General features: G+C 37.6%; 1 protein-coding gene across 9 annotated transcripts in view; it reads right to left on the bottom strand.

Annotated features, from left to right (window-relative positions):
• Positions 1 to 3,343: 3,343 nt before the first annotated feature.
• Positions 3,344 to 17,508, bottom strand: part of pds5a (PDS5 cohesin associated factor A) — a 220,537-nt gene continuing 206,372 nt past the window's right edge. For 3 of the 9 annotated variants that reach the window (XM_043692710.1, XM_043692731.1, XM_043692718.1), the window contains exons 31-34: positions 15,202 to 15,319; positions 11,654 to 12,006; positions 11,312 to 11,462; positions 3,344 to 7,592 (exon numbers count right to left, since the gene is read on the bottom strand). In XM_043692710.1, coding sequence (XP_043548645.1) covers positions 7,548 to 7,592; positions 11,312 to 11,462; positions 11,654 to 12,006; positions 15,202 to 15,319 — 667 coding nt within the window. In that variant the 3' untranslated portion in view covers positions 3,344 to 7,547. The remainder of the gene's footprint in view (positions 7,593 to 11,311; positions 11,463 to 11,653; positions 12,007 to 15,201; positions 15,320 to 17,508) is intronic. The other 6 variants (XM_043692723.1, XM_043692739.1, XM_043692745.1 and 3 more) reach the window with 6 other exon arrangements.

The raw sequence follows: 17,508 nt of genomic DNA, 5'->3' as shown, positions 1-17,508 counted from the left end.
AGCAAAGATTATGTTTAAATACCCAAATTTAGCTGTATAATGTTTTGTCTTGCTGCTATAATTTTAAACTAAGTAGGAACATGGATTTTGTTGGGATTTAGATATATATATTTACTACTTCTCTTCATGGGAATTCACCTATTGTTGAGGTATCATGAGCACTAATCATTTAAAGCTTCACCAGGTGTAAGCCTGGACCACAAGTGTTGGTACAATACTTCGTGTCACAAGCCTCATCAAGCTTTCACCTAATATTGAACTCATGGGTAGAAATTGATATCCTGTACTTGTTTTGGGATGTAAAGGAGGCAAAAGAAATTCTAAGTATACAAGTTAGCTCACTGAGCTGGAGGGTTTGTTTTCAGATGTTTCATCACCATACTAGATAATATCTTCAGTGAGTCTCTGGTGATATGTCCCACCTATTTATAAGTCTTGGTTTCTCTTTTGATATCATTTCCGGTTGTTTTTCAAGGGAAGTTAGATAGGGTCTAAATCAATGTGTTTATTGATGAAGTCTGGTTAGAATGCCATGCCTCTAAGAATTCTCATGTGCGTCTTTGTTTCGCCTGTCCTAGCATGTGTGTGGACCTAAAGTGGTGCCCTTCTTTGTCTGTATATTAAAACTAGTGATAGTGGGCCGTATCTTTTGGTGGTCAGTTGGTGTTTGTGTATCCTGGTGTCAAGTTTCCTGCTAGTTTGTCTGGTGTGGTGTGTTTTTTTTAAAACAGTTCTTGCAAGGTACCTTGTAAAAAGGCGTTGTGTGTTAGCAGGTTTGTGGGCAACCATGATGCCGAGGGGTTCGAGTGGTCTGGAAGTCATTTCTGATATGCCTTTGATGTAAGGTAATGTGGCTATAGTTTGTGGCTGCGTTGTGTCTGCTTGTTTGGGTTGGTTTCTGAGGAATCAGTGGATTATGTTTATTGGGTTGAGTGTGTGTTGCTGGAAAAGCACAGCAAGTCAGACAGCATCTGAGGAGTAGGAAACTTGAGATTTTGAGCTGGAGCCCTTCATCCGGGGCTCATTTCTGATGAAGGAATCTGGCACAAAACATTGATTTTCCTGCTCCACAAATGCTGCCTGACTTGCTGTGCTTTTCCAGCAACACGCTCAAATCTGATCTCCAGCATCTGCAGACCTCACTGTCTCCTGGTTGATTTCGACCTTACTGCGAAGCCTCTTCCAAGGATGTCTACTTGAATAAGTTCTCCTCCTCTCTCTACAAAGATTTCAGCGAGTCCCTCTTTCACTGTACTTCCCAAGTCCTCTCCTCTGAAGCTCTTCAGCCACGTCCTCAAGCAGATTCGCTACCACAGCCACATCGCCTTCTCATTCCTGATGAAGGGCTCCAGCCCGAAATGTCAATTTTCCTGCTCTTCAGATGCTGCCTGACCTGTGTTTTTCCAGCAACACATGCTCAACTCTGATTTCCAGCATCTGCAGACCTCACTGTTTCAGTGTTTACTGGGTACTAGTTTTATTTGAAAACATTGTATAGATATTTTCCTTCTGCTTTTTGTAGTGTTCTTGGGTGCTGCTGGACGTAGCTCATTCATATAATGTATTGATGCAGCTCAGTTTGTGGGTGTTAGGATGATTGCTTCTGAAGTTAAGTATTTGACCCATGTGTGTTGTTTTTCTGTTGACACTGGTTTGAAGCTCTCTGTTGACTGTACGTTCAACTGTCACGGCTAGGAATGGGAGTCTGATGTCGTTCTCCTCCTCTTTTGTGAATTTTATGCCTGTCAGGGTATTGTTGATGGTGTTATATGATTCCTCTAATTTATTCTGTTTTGTGATGACAAAGGTGTCATCTGTGTAGCGGACCCAAAGTTTGGGTTGGATAGATGGGAGGGCAGCTGATTCAGGTCTCTGCATGACTGCTTCCACTGTGAGCCTTGATATTGGTGATCCCATAGGTGTTCCATTGATTTGTTTGTAGGTTTTGTTACTAAATATGAATGGGTGGTGAGGCACAGGTCCACTAGTTTGAGGATGTTGCCTTTGCTGATGAAGTTGGTGCTGTCTGAACTACAAAAAGCAGAAGAAAACTATCTATATAATATTTTCAAAGATATATCAAAAATGACTTCCAGACTACTCAGACCCCTTGGCATCATGGTGACCTACAAACCTACTAACACACTTAAACAGCGACTAATGCACCTAAAGGATCTATTAGATACCACCAAAACTAACGTCATTTACGAGATCCATGCAAGAACTATAAAAAAAAACACTATACCGGACAAACTAGCAGGAAACTTACCACCAGGATACATGAACACCAACTGACCACCAAATGACACAACCCACTATCACTAGTTGCTATACAGAGAGACAAAGATGGACACCATTTGACAGGGACAACACACACATCCTAAAACAGGCGAAATGAAGACATGCACGAGAATTCTTAGAGGCATGGTATTCTAACCAGAACTCCATCATTAAACACTTTTATACTCTATTACCTTCCTTTGGAAAAAAAAGAACTGGAAATGACATCCACCCACCTTAAAAAAACTAAGACCTATAAATAGAGAGGCAGGACATAGCACCAGCGCTTCACCAGAGACCCTCACTGATGATGTTACCTAGTCATGGTGATGAAACATCTGAAAACAAACCTTCAAGCTCAGCGAGCTAACTTACAAACTTATCATCAACCTGAGTACAAATCTTCTCAAAAATCACTAACAAAGCATTCTAATGTAACTCTTCCTAAACCTTTAGTGCCAATATTTTCTTGGATGTCCCTGAACAGAAATTGGGTTTATTTGAGATGTAAACACCACTAATGTGGGATAATGGACACTATTACAAAATTTATCAACCATTCTGCATTTTTCAGGAGACCCTGCAGCTGCCAATAAAAAGCAAATGCTATTGATTTCTAATATCCTCAATTCTGGAACAGCACATGGGCACTCCCCAAAGTCCATTGGATTTGCATTCAATCCCTTCTGTGATAATCTCTCTACCTGGCACTTACCTGCATGCTAATGCAGACAAGGGTATGGAAGCATGAGCAGAATGCAGATTGCACGAGGCCAGAGGTCCAATTTCCTTCAATCATTTTGTTCAATTCCAGGTTCAAGCTGGATGCACAGCACCAAGTGTGGGCTCAAAAACAGGGCAACACACTGGCAGTGTAGGCTAGTGATAGGAGGAAGTACTGACTTAATCTCTCCTCCCAGTTTAGTGGCACTGACATTAGTCGCAACACGTGTACACCTTTGCCCTGGCAAATTAATTATATACAGATGAGGACACCAATCTGGTATCTTTCTTGGTCCATACAGTTCAATTATGCACTGGAAAAACCGGCTGAGTCATTGGGAAAGTTGGAAAAGTAGATTTAATCAAGTGAGTTGATAGTTTGATAATTGTTAATATTGCATTTGCTATATACATGTTAAAACAAATCCGTGGCTCTCAACCTCAACTTCCTGGGTCAGTCACCAAGTAACACAAATATATTACAAGGAATGATTCCAAAATCTGCACATTATGCTGATTCTCAATTGTTTCATTCCTCTTCAATGCAACATGACAGATATCTTGTAAGGTTGCCAAGTGTAAATAAATATCCTTTTTAGATTACAAAGGGAACAAAACCTTGAATTTTCTTTGCCTAATTGCACCTTTCTTTAGCCATTAAAAGATAACTAGATATTTCTGTACTGTCCAACAGGTTTGAATACTTGTTTTGAGAAAGGTAGCCCTCAATTTTCATGTATTCCCCTGAACTCAATATTTCTTGGTTAGGTGCAATCCTTCACTGACAGTTGAATCCATGACAATGTGCCATTTGCCATTTTTTAAAAAAAACTATTGGATGCAGTCCACAGGAATTCTTGCTACGATCTATTATGGCAGCCATTCACTGCTGATGTGCATTCTAAAGTGTTCAAGGTCTCCGAAAGGTTTCAAACTCCATTGGTAGTCCTCAAAATAGTTAGGATTGTTCATAAAGTACATTCTCTGTAAAGGTAACTTCAAGAGGTTCTTTTTTGGAGTTCCTCAGTCATATATGTAATGCGGTGTGTTCCATCTATTAAGGCCATTCATAGTTGATTGCTATAACACTGATCCTCCTAATTGTTTTCAATATTTTTATTGTACATTGTTCACAATTGCAGAGTTGCTTTGGGAAGTGTTAACAATAGTCTAGAGAACATACATAAACTTCATCTGGTGGAATAGGGAGGAGGTAATGCACATTTGCAGTTTCAATGCTGAATACAATTTCCTTTCAAACATTTAATTCTCTTTACACTTTCGTGGGTGGTTAGCAGCTTTGGGCATTTCCATATTCTGTCATTTTATATAATAGAGCTTATATCCATCTTTGTTTTTCTTATAAAATCGAAGTTGACTTCTCAGGAGTATTTAAAACCAGTTTGCTTAATGACTTTTTTTCCGACAAGATATAAAATTAAGTTCCCTAGAGCACAAAAGTGCTCTTCCACTTTTATCTATCTATCTTCTAGATACAGAACCTAGAGTTAGACAAGTCTTGCATCAAAGGTTGTGCTAGTCCAGAAGACTTGGTAACAACTTCAAATTGGTCATAAATTGCTGGAAACCACTCCTCAGGTTTGTTTTCCTGCAATACTCATGAATACCTCTTGCTTAGCTCAACTGTGAAACTCTCTGACCCGGAGCAATTGAGAAAGTACACGCTCATCAAGCTAGTCTTCTAGTAAACAAGCCAGCTGCATTGAAGTCTTTGCGGAGTTTGAAGCAAGCCTCATACTGCTTAAAGTCATGCAACATTGGAAGGAAGTACTACAAATACCAGGAAGTGACTGTTGTGGTTATTTGACATGTCTGTTAAGGCACAATTCACTATTGGCAGAAAGCCAGCTGCTGAATTTGTTTTACGGAGATATCAGCACCTGCCTTGTCCTGGTGACTTCTTGTGTTTTGTTTGTAGCTGCGAAATCCAAACAGATAGGTGGTTACTGTGAATCTGTATAACTTGTCAAGCCTGTTAACAAAGCTTCAGTTCTGCTATGCACTCCAAGTAACAGCTTGATTCAGTCATTGGAAAAGAAAATTTTTAAAAATTAATAGCTATAGGAGTCGTCCATAGACACAGGATTCAGAAAATAAAGACTAATCTTAGGTGACGTTGACACTACAGTTATAAATTGAAATGACACCATAATTGAAGGTATAACTAAAGCATAAGAAAAATTCAGGTGATAGAAATTCAACAGTGGCCACCTATAAAAGGTATTCATAAGCCATGGTCAATGGATACTTAATTGATGAGATTCAACATTGAAGCCAGTGAACTGTTCACAAGGATGCTAATGGCCTGGGATTGATCAATCCTTTTAAATTGACATGGAAACAAAAAACAAGTCCTTTATCAACAAATAAATCCTTTTTAAAACCATGTTGACTGTGCCCCAATGGTTTAGGTAGAAAATTAAGACGTCAAAATTCCCACTTTATTATGCATTTTTGAGGGCGGAAGTGAGAGGATTCAATTCATGATGTATGGTGGCGATGGATTAAGTTTCCCAGTAGTCTAAGAAGGCTCATCTTCTCTGGACAGTTTCTCCTTCCCTGCTCCTGACTCCACATCATTTAAAATTTTAAACATAGACTGAATCATTTTCAATATGCATCTCTTGCCATTAATCTATCCTGTTAAATTGTTCAGGAGTACAGGTTTTGAGAGAGAGAAACAGAAACCAGGAAACACCTAAGAAGCATTTATTTTTTATGCAACAAAAATTTAAATATGATCATGTGTACATCATAATGTACACAATAACTACAATGAACAATGTCTGGAATCACAACATTGATGCAATTGTAACGAATTTCACTAAAATAAACAAAGATGAGCGTGAACTGGGAGACAAACTGGTGAAAAATAGTATTTAAAAAAATTTGAACATATCAATAAAAACACTCAGTTAAATGCATTAACGATCTGAACTTTTTGAACTGTCTTCACAAGCTGCCAAAATCCAAATTTTTCTAAAACACTTCATTTTTTACATCATTGGTTACAGAGCCTGGTAACTTGAACATTTCATCATAAAACTGGTCTTTCAAAAGTACCTCAATTTACTTCAAGATTTGATACAAAAATCTGAAACTCAAAACGTTTCCATTTACCTTTCAGAGCAATATACTTTTATAAGAAAGTAGAACATAAAAGGCCTCTGATAAATTTTCATAAATTAAAACTACTAAAAGCAGGATTTAAAAGGTAATGTTAGGATAGAGGATTTTTTAAAAACATCCTGTTCTAATTTTTACTCTTTCCAATATTCAACATTAAAAGCTGCAATTCAAGAATAACCCATTAAGCAGAGTATTGAACATCCACATAAGAGTCCTTTGAACCCCAAATTCAAACACTAGCTTAAACAAACATTTGCACTTTGCTACGAAGGTTCAACTTCATGAGTTCTCAGCTGGGTTGTCAGATGGTAGAGTTTTATTGTAAGCTCAACCATTCAGGGAAAGGGTAGACATAAATACAAATAGCCCAATCCCACCCTAGAAAGTGTGTTGCCTATTGGCCATTGGCAACTGTAGAGAACTCCATATTTTCAGATCATCCTCACTCTCCTGGGGAAATGAAGGTAAGCAGAAGAGAAAAAAAAGGATACATTGGAGTGGAGGGGGAGAAAAGCACAAAAGGCAGCAATTCCATTATCATGCCATCATGAGACTTCAGTCTGTATTCACAAAAGACCCACATTTCCCTGTGCAAATTCCATTAACTGTTAATATATATTACACAAAAATATGACTTTTTTTGTAAATACAGACTCTGGCTAGTCTACAGATACACATAACTTGCTGCGATTTCTTATTGAGAAGGATAAACAATATGGACTCAGTGCAAACATTTCAAAGAACAGTGTCAAAAATATCCCCAACGTCTAACAGCAGACTTTAGTAATCACTTTTTTTTTGTAAGTCTTTACGACATGTATGGCAGTAGATCCAAATATTATAAGTGTATATCCAACTGCTCTTTTAAGCAATAGTTTCATTCTTCCACACTCACCAAAATCAAATTCTGTTCAATATGGGACTATTTTAAATAATACAAATGCTTCTGCCTGAAAAAATTGATAGTAACGCATGACGATAATGCACCACTAACGACTTCACAAATCAGTGTAATAACTTACTTTGGAAGGTAAACTGCTGCAGTCAAATTACTGATGCATAATTAAAATGGTTAAATAAGACATCTTGTAACAAAATCCTAATCTAGCAATTATTTTTATGAGTGTTGATAATAGTTAAGTAATCTTAACATATAAAATGCTTCATAAAAATAATCCCAGGGAATTACAATGCTGTCCTTCCAACATTGCAAAGTTAAATGTTCAATTAAATTTAAATGAAGGAGTTCAATAATATCTTAACTAAAACTCTGATGCAGTGCTGTCCTGATGTTTTGAGGGTGAGGAGTTGTGTAAACTAATTTAAGGTTTTGTATAGTATCTCAAATCCTTTTATGTGGTACATTTCCCTCAGTGGCAAGGAATACTTCTTTTCTACAGCCTTTGTCTCCTTCCCTTTGGCATGGACTTTCTTCTTACCTACACAAAACAAATTATGAAAAGTTGAAGAAAGCAAAACAAAGAAATTGTCGTACTGAACAGGCACACATTATATATGTATGTATATTGTGATTGCTTTGTGAACTGGTATTTTCTGTGAGATCAAATGCAAAGGAGTGCTTACAATTTTGTGGAAGTAACAACTTGCATTTATATTTTTTTTTAATATCCAAGAACATACCATACAGGAGAACAAATACAGACGCTCTATGGAAGTTTTAGGAGGTGAAGAAGTTTGATTTCGAAGCTTTGAGTTAAGGAATTGATTTGGAGAAATCTTTTAAAGATGGGTTCAGAACAAGAAGGGTTTACAGAGGGAGTTTCAGAAAACAGGGTTGAGATCGCAGATAGTTCTGCCGCTAAAGATGAAAGTTTGTGTTAGGTACAACACAGAGAGCTAGAATTAGAAAAGCAAAGGGAAACGAAGGAATGTAAAGCAGCAAAAGGTACCATGAAGGTTTGGAAAGATGGAAGGATGAGGAATTTAAATTCAATGATAAATTAGTGGACGTCATTCTAAATAATAGAGCTTTGACAGACAGCTAGTCAAAGAGATTGGCAGGAGCAGTCTTCTAGAAATACTCAGTTTCAGCAGCAACTAGGATGGCAAGAGGAAATGCTGCATATTTAGAAGGCTGTCTTGTTAGAAGGGTATGAAGCTCAACTTTGATAATGTAGTTTCATTTATAGAAGTAAGTTATTTTTAACCCCTTCCTGTAAGAATCTCAGAACTACAGATTTTTTTGACACATATTGAGTGAATTTCGTGCCCATGGTAAAGAATGTCAACACTGGAATTTGGGAGAATGTGTGTCAGCACCAAACATTCGTATAAAGCATTGTACACAAGCTGTAATGCAAATATTCCACATTAGCAACTATATTGAACCCTCACAGTCAAAGAAAATCTGTAATGTTAGTCTATGCATATTTGCATCAAAGCTCAGCATATACCTTATTATGTGACACAATCAATAGTGAAGTCCTCACTGGGGAAATAACCCTAGCTAAGAAAATTCTCTAATAATAGAATATATATGCTTTTACTTAATTCCACAAGAGGGAAAGATGAAATTCACACGTTTTTATTCTCAATAGTTTTACCTTTAGTCTTCCAAGGGAGGAAATAACTGAATAAACTGAAGAGGCAGAACAAAGGGTATGCTTGATAGATTTTGTCAATTTGGTTCATGTGTACTTGGCTGATTACACATTTTCTTGCTGAGATTATTACGATCAAGATGTCAGGTTATAAAACTAAACGTCGAGGATTCAGAAGCAGAGGCAATAAAAGTGCACATGGACAATTCTTGGAAAAACTTTTTAATTTAGAAAATAGTGGAAGTTATATGTCTTGAGAAGATTCAAAATTGTCATCATATGATATCAGATTTCAAAGAACATCCACAGATAGTCCAATGCTCAAACTGTCAGCATCCCATACAACTGTTTTTATCTTCATATGAAATATTTTAAAGGGATCCAAAACAGATTTCTTAACATCTAAACCTGGATTTTCTACACCAGCTTCAAATGATTTGCTATAACACAAAAACTGTCCTTCACTTCACAAATCAATGTGAAATACTGAAGAGTATTAAGAAGTTGTCAGCAAGAACTGAACAACCATCAGAAGCCGACTGCCTTGGAAATCTCAACAGCTTCAAGACTGACCAGAAGATTATCCATCACAAAGTAAGTCATATTCAAACAAAAACACACAATTCGAGAAAGAACATACCCTAAACTAAAATTAAGGAAGCCATCACCTTGATTATTCATCTTTTCCTGTCTTTTCTTGTAAAAAAGGCCGATTTGTACTTTAATGAACATTCCAAAGATGCATCTGAGACTCAGTGTGAGGGAATCCCAAGGATTTTTTACTACCACTTTACGCAAATATAAATTTGAAGTTTCTAGTTCTCTTCAGACAAACCAGCTGGAAGGTCGAAGACCACGCTCCCATTGTGAGATAAAGCAGAAAATTCGGGAAATACTTAGCAGGTCTAGGAGCATCCATGGACAGAGAAAAAATGTTACAGGTTTAGGTCAATCACCTTTCACTTGCCCAGATGGTAGGTTATTGACCTGAAAAATTAACTTTGTTTCTCTCATAGCAGTTTTGTCTGACCTGCTAAGGATTTCCAGCACTTTGTTTTTACCTTTACTTCAGATTTCCAACATTTACACCATTTCACTTGTCTTCCAATTCTGAACTTCTCTTCAAGGACTTTTTTGTGACACTAATCATATGGGAGGTCTGGGAGACACACAAAAACATAGAACAGTACACCACAGGACCTTTAGCCCACCAGGTCTGTGCCGACCATGATGCCATTCTAATTTAATCACAACTGCCTGCATATGGTCCATATCCCTCTATTCCCTGCCTGGGGATTTATGTGTCAAAGTGCTTCTTAAACACTGCTACCATCTCCACTTCTACCACCTCCGCTGGCAGGGCATTCCAGGCACTTATCACCCTCTATGTAAAAAAAAAGCTTTCCTTGCACATCTCCTTCAAATTTCTTTCCTCACACCTTAAACTTATGCCTCCTCATATCTGATGTTTCCACCCTATCCATGTTTCTCATAATTTAATATACTTCCATAAGTTCACTCCTCAGACTCTGATGCTCTCGCAAAAACAAATCAAGTTTGTCCAGCCTCCTTATCACTAACACACTCCAATTCTGGTAAACCTCTTTTGCACTGCTCCAAAGTCTCCATACCCTTCCTGTTGTGTGGTGACCAGAACCGCATACAATACTCCAAATATGGCCCAACTAAAGTTTTAATTAGCTGCAATATGACTTGCCAACTTCTTTACTCAGTCCCCTGACTGACGAAAGCAAGCATGCCATTGGCCTTCTTTACCACCTTATTCACTTGTGTGGCCACTTTCAGGGAGTTATGGAGTTGCACCTCAAGATCCCTCTGTTTTCAATGCTTCCAATGGATCCGGCCATTTACTGGATACTTTCCTCTTGCATTTGACCTCCCAAAATGCACCACCTCACTTATCCAGATTAAACTCCATTAGCCATTTCTATGCCCAAATTTACAACTTGTCTACATCCTCCTGTAACCATCGATAATCTTCCTCATTAACAACAACTCCAATTTTTGTGTCATCTGCAAATTTACTAATCAGATTACCTGCATTTTCATTCAAATCATTTATATATAGTACAAACAATAGAGATCTCAATACTGGTCACAGACCTCCAGTCAGAAAAACACTCCCCACAACTACCCTGATTTCTATGACCAAGCCAGTTTTGTATCCAACTTGCCAACTCACCACAGATGGCACACAGTAACTTTAAAAAAAAAGTAAAAATCAAATATCTCAGTTTCTTGCAACAGACCTATAGAATTTGAATTATTTTAACTTGCGTTATGTTATGGTATGGGTTACTGATGGAGGCTCTAATGTGTGAAATTTGCACCTTCGTCAATCATGAGTTTGTTAACAAAAGTGATTTTGGCTGCATTGAGTCTTAGCTATTTCACAGAGTTAGAAACTTATTTTGGACCTGGACGTCTCCAGATGAGGAAGACGTAAGAGAGCTGATTTTCTGAGCCTAAAACAGTTCATTTAAGGTCTTCCACCTAACCCTAGTTAGGCTAGTCTGAATGTTTTCATGTTGTCTCTTTCAATAAGATTTTACAATTGGTCTTTAATACTACTGCACCTTAAGGAAGCCTCTCTCTGCTAGCTTTGTGTTATCAACCTCATTCTGGCTGCTCTCACAGGATTTAAACAAATCCAGTTCCTCAGCTGAACTTTCTGGAGTAGACTCTAGATCCATCACTGAATATCCATCACTGTCCAAAACCTGGATTCTGAAAAATAAATAGGGCTCAAAGTCAGTAGCAGGAAATTCTACTTCATTCCCTTAAACTGACGTGTTATGTTCATTCAGTTATTAACTTGGTAAAGCTGGCAGAGAGGACAAAAGCAAATTTTGAAAGTAAAAAAACCAGACAAAGAGAAATAAACATTCATCAAAAGCTCTCCTCCCAACAAAAACTACCTTTGTAGATCCATTTGTCGCTGTGCTGATGCTCGCTTGACGTTTGTTTCTTGCTGTTTTGGTACTTTAACATTTGTTGTTTCTGGTTCTGCAGGACTCTCCTGACTGGCTGCAACTCGCTTTCTGCCTCTTCCTGCAGCTTTGTTTGGGTCTGAGTTCTTTGCAGTATTACTTTCAGATACAGCTTTGGGAGGACGTCCTCGTCTGGCTTTGGGTGGAACCGGTGCTGCTGACTCTTCAGATTTTCTCTCTTCTGTTATCTGCTGAATATTCTCGGAACCAGCTGGCGCTGTCCTTTTTTTTCCACGTTCTGTACTGGTCTGTGGTGGTAAAGACTGTTCAGAGGACATCTCCTATTATAAGGAGGACAGAATGTACACAGAGCAATGCGTAATACTGCAGTAGATAATTACAGAAGCTATTGCTCATGATTCTATTTTGAAGAAGTTTTCTTTTAGTTTATAAAACCCATTGATTTAAAATAACATTCGAATGGTGGAATGCAATGTGTCAGCTATCCATGTTTAAAGGACATCTTACCATAAGGCACAAAATTGTTACTGCACAGCTTATCTCTAAGATTTTATAATAAAGTTGAGGAAAGGATGAAATGTTTTCAATCCAATTTGACCAGAACCATATATTTTGCAATTAAATAAAGTATATTGATATGATTTATTCAAAGGATTGGCAAACATGACAATATCTGAGAAAGGGCACAAGGATATGTAACTGGAGGTCTACCAGTTTATCAACGGTAGACTTTGGTGATTGAGATTTTAGAAACAATAATTTGAGAGGAAAAAAGTTAAGAAGGGCCTGGAGAGTTAAACTAATTAAAAGATAGGTAGTACAGATTTGGAATAGGCATATCATGCCTGACTAATAAGTGAAGTTTTTATGAAGTGACAGGGAAGGCAGATGAATGGAAAGCAATAACTGGTGCCTACAGGGATTGTACAAAAGTGTCTAACAAAAGTATTAAATAAAAAGCTGGTTAACAGAATTCAGGCTGCTGGAATTGTAGTGTTAGCTTTCATAAAAAATGGTCTATGGACAGAGAACAGCATGTTTTTCAGACTGAGGATGGCTACAGTGATATTCTCCATAGTTCAGTGCTAGGACAACTTTTTTTTGGTGTATATAAAATGACTTAAGATTAGGAATACAGAATACCAAACTTGGGTATCTGGCAAACAGAGCATGATACAGAGAAGTGAGAGATGTTGCATTTTGGTATAAGAAACAAGGAAATGCAATACACCATTAATAACATAGCTTAAAGAATGTTCAGGGACAAAGATACCTGGAGATTCATGTGTATTAATCTGTGAGAATATTGAGAACTGTAAACAAAGCATTTGGGATTGTGTTTTATAGAAGTAAGTATTGAGTACAAAAGGAGAGGAGTTATGAGGAACGTTTACAAAAGTCCAGTTAGGACACAATTGAAGCTCTGCTATAACGCGTGTTTTATTAATGCAAATTCGCTGTAATGCAATTGATGAATTGGGGGTGCAAACTTTTAAAATGTGTGTTGGCTGTAATGCAATTACATTGCCAACACTAAGTGCAGCTTTTAAAGCATGATTTTTCTATAATGTGAGGTTGCAAAAGAACAAAAACATCACGTTATTGAAAAACTACCTGTACTGCATCCAATTTTGGACATCACACTTTAGGAAGAAGGTGAGGATGCATAAGATGGTGCACAGGTGGTTTAGCAAAATTATTCTATGGAAGTTTAGCTACAAGATAATATTTGAGAAGCTGGGTTGGTCCACTATGGAGCAAGAGGAGAGATTTGAAAAGATATACAAAGTAGGAAAAGTAAATAAAGAAAAGAATTTGAGGATCAGGGAGCACAGATTTAAGGTTCTGGGCCAGAGATGCAGGACACCTTTGGGGAAGCAGCTTTTGTAAAAAAATATATGCAAGTGGCAAATACCTGTAAATTACTGCTTATGAGGGTGATGGGAGCAAATAATGAAAATAACAGATGATTTCATAGAGTCATAGAGCACAGAAACAGACCCTTCAGTCCAACTTGCCCGTGCTGATCAGATATTCCAACCTAATCCCATTTGCCAGCATTTGGCCCATATCCCTCCAAACCCTTCCTATTCATATACCCATCCAGATGCCTTTCAAATGTTGCAATTGTACCAGCCTCCACCACGTCCTCTGGCAGATCATTCCATATATGCACCATCCTCTGCATGAAAGCGTTGCCCATTACGTCCCTTTTATATCTTTCCCCTCTCACCCCAAACCTATGCCCTCTCGTTCTGGTCTCCCCCACCTTAGGGAAAAGACTTTGTCTCTTTATCCTATCCATACCCCTTGTGATTTTATAAACCTCTACAAGGTCACCCCTCAGTCTCCAACGAAAACAGCTCCAGCCTGTTCAGCCTCTCCCTATAGCTCAAATCCTCCAACCCTGGCAACATCCTTGTAAATCTTTTCTGAACCCTTTCAAGTTTCACAACATCTTTTCGATAGGAAGGAGACCAGAATTGCACGCAATATTCCAACAGTGGCCTAACCAATGTCCTGTACAGCGCAACATGACCTCCCAACTCCTATAATCAATGCTCTGATCAATAAAGGAAAGCACACCAAACACCTTCTTCACTATCCTATCTACCTGCGACTCCACTTTCAAGGAACTATGAACCTACACTCCAAGGTCTCTTTGTTCAGCAACAATCCCTCGGACCGTATCATTTTACTTTCCCAAAATGCAGCACCTTGCATTTATCTAAATTAAACTACATCTGCCACTCCTCAGCCCATCTCATCAAGATCTCATTGTAATTTAAGGTAACCTCCTTCACTGTTTACTACATCTCCAATTTTGATGTTATCTGCAAACTTACCAACTATACCTCCTATGTTCATATCCAAATCGATTATATAAATGACAAAAAATAGTGGACCCAGCACCAACCCTTTTGGCACTCCACTGGTCACAGGCCTCCAGTCTGAAAAGCAACCCTCCACCACTACCCTCTGTTAAGCTAGTTTTGTATCAAAATGGCTAGTTCTCCCTGTATTCCATGAAATCTATCCTTGCTAACCAACCTCTTATGAGGAACCTTGTCAAACACCTTACTGAAGTCCATTTCAATCAAAAAGAAACTGGATAGGCAGTTGTGGGAAATAAATTTGCAACCCTATGGGGAACAGAGTAGTTGAATGGGACCAACTGGAGTCCTTTAGAGAGTAACATGTCGTTGACAGACTACATAGCCATTCAGTGTCATAATGGCTGTATAACAATAAGTGACTCTCAATAAGTGACCATACATTTTCCTTCTTGTGAATTTTTGTACATTAGAAATCACAATTGGCCATAAATGCTCATTTTTCTCTTCCAAGAGAAAGACATGGATACAAAGCATATGGATTTGATGTGGGGCAGATAGTGAAAAGTGCGTTTCATATCAAATTTATTTCCCATCCTTCCTTCTAAGGTCAGGAAAAAAACAAGACTGCTGTGGTGACTTTTAAGGGTCCAAGATCCAAATAGACCAAGCATACTGCACCTTGTTTCTGACTGGCTCATCCTTCTTCTCCGTTTTAGCTGGTACAACCGTAAGTAATATGACTGGGTTTTCCTCATTCTCACTAACTTCTGTTTCTGGAACTTCCGAATTCTGCTCCCTGCGATGAATTAAATAAAGATGCAAATAATCTTTCCAAAATCAGAAGCACCATAGCAGAATTAGTTAATTCAAATAGTTACACTACGAATGTCACTATAATTGTACTTTCAATTTGGCATTAGGAATGTCAAAATATTGCTTAAAATTGATTTAACTGCCCATGCAGCTCTTTCAAACATTGGTCAGACAAGTAAGTTAGCAAAAAAGACAACACATCTGGAGAATGTACAGACAACAGGATTTACATACATGATTTGAATGAAAGTGGGTTTAACTGTGTGCAAATACGAGAAGAGCAGGAACAGCATCTCAGCTACTATCATCATAATATTCAGAGGGAGAACAGAAATAACATCCAGATTTTAAGCTGATCGTACAAAAATATCCCAACTATAAATTCAGGTACTCTAACTGATAGGCTTTTCAAAACAATCCTCTTTTCAATAAGCATTATTCATATTTCAAAAATAATATAAAGATGATTTATTTCATCCAAGGTAAGTTTTGCACCATTTAGTTTGATTTTACAGTATTTTCTCCAATTATTTCTTACGCTATCATATTTAGGATCGCCAAAATACTATTATTCAACATTGTTCTACTGCAATAGAATTTTATTATTCATATTACCTATAACATATGTACAAGTTACATTAATTATTTTATAAATGTGAAGACTCTATGGCAGTTTCAACTTTTTTTTAAACAGAAAGTTGCCTAATTCAATTTTCAGTCAATTCAGTAAAAAGTTTGAGTGTGGCAGAGATTTGATTGCATGCAACAACAGAAGAGTATAATGTGTTGAAATACTGTATACTAGAAAGTGTTTTGAATTGTGTATATGCAAGGCAGTGTATGGTGTAACGGACAATTAACACAATCAACTAATTAAAAAAAACAAATTCACAAGGGACTGACTCCACAGCACTGAAGATGTCACCTGGAAAGAGGACAAAACGTCTGCAAACCAAATTCCCAGCTCAGCACACATGCCCACAACAATTGCAACCAGCACCCAAGCTATAAATCTTTACACATACCTAGAACAACTAGTAATACACTAAGGTTTTCCCTTATGTTTAAACAATGTGAATACACTAGATACTATCTTTCAGGTCAAAGGGAGAATTTCATATTGGTCACTCCATATGCAGAGCAAAAACTAAGCTTCAGAAAGCAGTGATGCTCAACACAAAAACATGTAGAATTGAGATCTACAGCAAATAGCTGGTTTTCCAGCCAAACTATTTCTATATGGTATATCTCTCCACTGGCAGAAAGGCAAAATGAATGGCTTTTTACTTAAATATACATAATATTCAAAACAACTGAATAACTGAACAGCACAAACATAGGCTAATGAGTATGATCTTATAGCTGTGACAGAGACATTACAAGATCAGAGCTAGGAACTAAATATTAGTGATGTACGACTTTTGAACAGACAGTCAGGAAGGGAAGGTACGGGTAGCAGTGCAACTTTAACAGTGCTAATATGATAGCGCGATCGAGGATCAAATGATATTGATGGATGGAGACAACGAATAACAAAGGAAAGATGACCCTGTTCAGCATAATTTATAGGCTTCTAACAATAACTGTCTGTAGGACAGAATAAATCGGGAGGAAGTGGATATACAATAGTGAGATTTGCAGATAACTCAAAAATCAGTGGAAAGCAAAGTAATGAGAAGGAACTACAGTGAGTAATAGACAGATTAAGCGAGTGTGCAAAATTTATCAGAAGGAATGTGTGGAAATGAGAAATTATGCACTTTGGCAGGAAGAACAAAAGAGCTGAACATTATTTAAATAGGGAAAGACAGCAAGCTGCAGCACAGAGGATTTTGGAGGTCCTCAACATAAATCAAAAAAGCTAACATCCGTGCTCAGCAGGTTATAGGGAAGGCAAATGGACTGCTGACCTTTATTTCAAAAGGATTGGAAGTTTTACTAAACTGTACAAAGTATTAATAAGACGACAGCTGGAATATTGTGTACAGTTTTGGTTCCTTTACCTAAGGGCATACTGCCATTGAAGACAGTCCACAAAAAGTTCACTAGGTTAATCCCAGGTAAGGAGACATTTTCTTTGAGGACAGATTGAGTAATTTGGTCATATATGCATTGCGGTTTAGGAGAATGATAAAAGACCTGATTAAAGTATACAATTCTTAGAGGCCTTCA

Source organism: Chiloscyllium plagiosum, chromosome 1, assembly GCF_004010195.1.
Source record: "Chiloscyllium plagiosum isolate BGI_BamShark_2017 chromosome 1, ASM401019v2, whole genome shotgun sequence".
NCBI classification, from domain to species: Eukaryota; Metazoa; Chordata; class Chondrichthyes; order Orectolobiformes; family Hemiscylliidae; genus Chiloscyllium; species Chiloscyllium plagiosum.
Note: the sequence above shows the minus strand (reverse complement) of the source record. Positions and strands in the feature narration are given on the sequence as shown.